General features: G+C 39.9%; 1 protein-coding gene across 2 annotated transcripts in view; it reads left to right on the top strand.

Moving 5' to 3' along the window:
* The first annotated feature begins 424 nt into the window (after positions 1-424).
* Positions 425-4,723, top strand: part of LOC128011725 (uncharacterized) — a 22,808-nt gene continuing 18,509 nt past the window's right edge. The window contains exons 1-3 of one of the 2 annotated variants that reach the window (XM_052594418.1): positions 438-926; positions 1,218-1,387; positions 2,238-2,821. In XM_052594418.1, coding sequence (XP_052450378.1) covers positions 770-926; positions 1,218-1,387; positions 2,238-2,708 — 798 coding nt within the window. In that variant the 5' untranslated portion in view covers positions 438-769 and the 3' untranslated portion in view covers positions 2,709-2,821. Of the gene's footprint in view, positions 927-1,217; positions 1,388-2,237; positions 2,822-4,723 lie in introns of those variants that run through there. The other variant, XM_052594421.1, reaches the window with a different exon arrangement.

Raw genomic sequence — 4,723 nt, 5'->3', positions numbered from 1 at the left:
ATTTGTTTTAGACACTTGTAAAATTACTGTGGATGATGAAATTATATTCTGAACCCCATGTGGATTAACACAAATTGAGAAAGTCAAAAAGTGTTACCCCCGCTATCCCATATAGCCCCAATTTACCAGAGGAACCTCGTAAAAAAAACCTTTTCAAAAGGCACAAATTTGTACCTAAAGAATGCAAAAATGTACAAAAGCTTTTATACATTTTGTTCTGAGTGTATTTCAGAACACAATATTTACTTTTATTTTATTTTATTTTATTTTTTACAGATGGAACCCCGTCCCCTTACCAAAAATAGCTATGGTTTAACCATAGTAAAATTGTAGTAATCATTTATTTATTTATTTTTTGTCGTATTAACTACCATTTTTATAACCACAATAGAAGTTTTACTACAAATATGGTTAAAGCAAAACCCTGGTTAATTTTCGTAAGGGTCAAAACGCCCTCGGGCTAGTTTTGGGCGTTTGAGTAACAATTGGAAGGGCTTTGTTGTGCAAACCTGGCAACCCTGCTCTGTCTACACACTCCGAGATACTAGGTGGCAGTATGCATGCTTCACGGGTGTTTATAAGCCACCATTACTCTAAAACAAGGATATTCCATAGACAGTAAAAGATTCCCAGTCTTCCGATCCATAAAACTCGCGGAGAGTCGCGTCGCTGCGCTCGTTCACGCGCCCGCGCGTTCCCAGCGATTATGTAAATGAGGCCCGCGACTGTAGCACAGTGATCGGCGAGACTAGAGTATATTCCGCTCGCGATGACTGGAAGATCGTGGACCCCCGAGGCGGAGGAGACTCTGATCGAGCTCTGGCAGCAGTCTGCATGTCTGTACGACATCTCCTCCGCAGACTACCACAACCGAGAGGAGAAGGACAAGCGCTGGAGGGAGGTCTCCGAGGCGCTGCAGATGCCCGGTGAGGGTTACCTACCTGCAGTCAGCTCGTGCAAACCTTCAATGAGTGCATAGACAGAACAAGAGCTTAAGTGCAATCGAAATATCTTTTAAGGAATTAAATTTAAATGTGACCCTGGTGCACAAAACTAGTCTAAAGTTGCAGAGATATATATTTGTTGCAACAACTAACAATTAATTGCATGGCTTTTTCTAATGTAAGCACGCTCGATTGCCTTTAAACAGCATGCACAGGTTAGGATCTGCATTATGAATTTTGAAATGCATCTTTGAAATGTGTTATTTTCCTCAGTGGAGGCGGTGGCGACCCGGGTGGCGTCTCTGAGGACTCAATATGCCAGACTGAAGAAACCTAAAGCAAACACGGGCGAGAGGAAGCCCCTCACGATGAGGCAGCGCTGGCTCCTGAGGGCCCTTGATTTCCTGAAGCCGCACATCGTTCATCGGCGGCACGAGACCACTGTACGTCTGCAAACACAGCAGAACATGCACAGAGTCCTATGATATTTTACAATTAACATTTACATTTTCTGCATTCTTTTTAGTTACATTTTAGTGACCAAAAAGCATTTTTAGTTAATCAGGAAACGTGTTAAATTTAACACTTTTAAATAAGGTTCCGATTTTTAACTACCATAATTAATGCATTAACTAACATTAATTAACAATGAGCAATACATTGTTTGGGTATTTATTAATATTTGTTCATGTTAGTTAATGAATACAGCTGTCTATTGTTAGTCCGTGATTGCTCAAGTCCCTTAAATAACATTAATAAAAATAACTTTTGATTTTAATAATGTATTAATAGTGCTGGAATCTAATGTAGATTCATTAATAAATTATGAATTGTTCCCAAACAATTTATTATTTTTAACAAATACTTTTTTTATAATTTCTTTTTAACCAAATTTCAGTTTTAATTCTACTGAATTCAGTTTAGTAATTAGTAATTAAAATGCATATGTAATAAATTGAGTTCTTTTACACTTTTGTTTTAATAATTAAATGTTTTGTTTTTTAATTTGGCCTTTTAAGAAATTCTAAATAATTTTTCTGTTTTTATTATTTAATGCACATTTATTATCAAAACCAATAGCAAACAAATGAATGCATATTATTATAAAATATAAATAATTTTTCTCAATTCAGTTAAATTTTACAGTTTTAGAGTTTAGAGTTTTTTTTTTTTTTTTTTTTTTTTTTACAAAAAATGACATTTCATAGAGTGAAAGTGAAAGTTTTATACAGTGAACTCCTTTGGTATGTCTAGAATTACTGCATGAGTTATAACAACCTGGTTTTCTTGTAGCTGGGTTTGCCGTCCTCTGATAAAGCGGAGGACGCTCTGGATGAGTCGGATGAAATGTCTCAGGAGACGGATAAAGAAATGGACAGCTTCGACTCCATCAGTGTGTGTCTCTCCCCGATGCCTGACACTCCAGACACCGGCATCCCTGAGGAAACAGCCTCGTGCTCTCCGTCTCCCCGGAGCACATCCGGCAAACGCACACGCTCCTCCGAACCCGACATCGAGCTGCAGAAGCTGGAGGTGCTGAAGCAGATGTCCGCTAAGGTCCTGGAGAACCCGTCTCTGGACGCCGCGGCGGTCTTCTCCAGCCAGGTGGCCCTCGAGTACCGTCTGCTCAGAGACCCCAGCGTCCAGATGCGCGTCCGCAGACAGATCATGGCTCTTCTCTACGAAGCACAGGATTCAGAGAGACTTCCCCGAGCGTCCAAGAGACACGAACAGAGAGCGCTCAAAACTGAGGATCAACACTAATATATACGGTGAAATGTGGTTCTTGTTTGTTTTAGATGTTTTACTGAACTATTTTTCTTGGTGGAGGCTTTGATATAATCTACATGTTAGATAATAAAACAATTTGAACATCATGTCAGTGTATTATTTCTGTGGATGTTAGATGATGGATAATTAAAACAAGCCCTGACTGTTTTATTAGTTTGACATGATGAAGTGCCATCGAATCCCCTTTTGAGTTAAAATACTGCATCAGTCCAGCAGGTGGCAGCATCGTGTAAGTGTACAGTGCAATCTTCAATAAAGACGCTGAAATGCACTAAAATAAAAAAATAAAAAATCGTAATCTAACACATATTTTGAAAGCAAAATAAAACCCTAGAAGTATTTATTTTTTAATTATTTTTTAAAGATATTTTATAGCTTTATTCTCTCACACACACATATATATGTATGTATATCAGTAGTGTAGCCAGAAAAGAGACTCTGGGTGTGCATATGAAAATCTGGGTGTGCCACATTTATTGTCAGATTACTGTGCAAAATTATGGGATAGTATTTTTGTCACACTGCTTCCGTCCAACCATACTCCTAGTGTTAATTTGCAGGTCGTGTCAAAATGTAGTTAATTGTTAAATGTAATAATTTTCTTCTAAATACGATCATTTTGAACTTTTAGCTATTTCATTTTGTTTATTTTTCATTACAATTTATTCACTTTATAATAAATTATAATATCTAATTATAGGATTAAAATGAATTGTAGTTGCTCAATATAGATCTTATATTTGCGCGCGTGCCGAGGCGCAGGTTTGCGCGCTTCGGATGAGCGCATGCACAAATCTTCTCACTGCGCGCGTGAACTCGCTGCCTCTGGCTCTTAAATGTTTAAACTGACAAAACTTAAATGAGTTTAGTTTAAACACAGATATCAGCACCCAGGTGATGACGGAATAAATTACTGCTCGTATACAGCATTCGCGTTGAACAAGAGTGAATGATTTGTCCAGGATTTTTTTTTTCTTTTTCTCATGTTTTTGTAATGTCTGGGAAGCCAGAATGCGCATGCATCAATAGAAACATTTATTAGCGGACACCTGTTTTTTTACGTGCCATTTATAGCAAGCCATATTACAGATGATATTACAGATGCTTTGTCAGATTTAAGTTGAAGCGCGTGCCGAACCGTGTGTGGTGAACCGAACGGGCGAACCGTGCCATCCCTATTACCTCAATAATCAATCAATTACAGACCTAAAACAATCATGCCCGAGCAGACGGATATTAGTACATCTCATCACACCGTCACCCGCGTCTAAATCAGTTGTATGGTCTGGTTTTCAGTCTAAAACAGTTGTGTCAAGTATAAATGTCTCGTCTGTTTCGGGAGGTGCGCGCGCAGTCAGCGGAGGGTCGCACCTGTTTATCTCAGATTTTGAAAAATCTTCGCGATCGACTTAAAATGCTTCCAAGATCGACTTGTCGACCGCGATCGACGGGTTGGTGACTCCAGATATAGCGACCAACTCTTTTTTGAGCAAGCATTGATTACGCGTGACACAGTCTCAATTTGTGGGACGCTTGTATTAGGCTTCAAACGCTGTGCGCGCACGCGCTACGAGGGACTGGTCACCCTACCTGGCACACCCGTCTAGAGTGTGTCCACCTTTGTGTGGGTCCATGTACATGCTGAATCGACAGGTAAAAAAAAGCCTCAAGTCCAAATATTCATTTATCACCAATTAACTGTTTGACAAACACTTCCTGCTTCGATGTCCAGATCTGAATTAAAAAAAATCTCAAACATGCTCCGAAGTCCCGATCTGAATCAACCGAGTCGCGAACAGGCTCCGAAGTGCCGATCTGAATCAACCGAGTCGCGAACATGCTCCGAAGTGCCGATCTGAATCAACCGAGTCGCGAACAGGCTCCGAAGTGCCGATCTGAATCAACCGAGTCGCGAACATGCTCCGAAGTGCCGATCTGAATCAACCGAGTCGCGAACAGGCTCCGAAGTGCCGATCTGAATCAACCGA

Source organism: Carassius gibelio, chromosome B23 (assembly GCF_023724105.1).
Source record: "Carassius gibelio isolate Cgi1373 ecotype wild population from Czech Republic chromosome B23, carGib1.2-hapl.c, whole genome shotgun sequence".
Classification (NCBI taxonomy): domain Eukaryota; kingdom Metazoa; phylum Chordata; class Actinopteri; order Cypriniformes; family Cyprinidae; genus Carassius; species Carassius gibelio.
The sequence above is the reverse complement of the archived record's forward strand: the minus strand, read 5'-3'. Positions and strand labels throughout refer to the sequence as shown.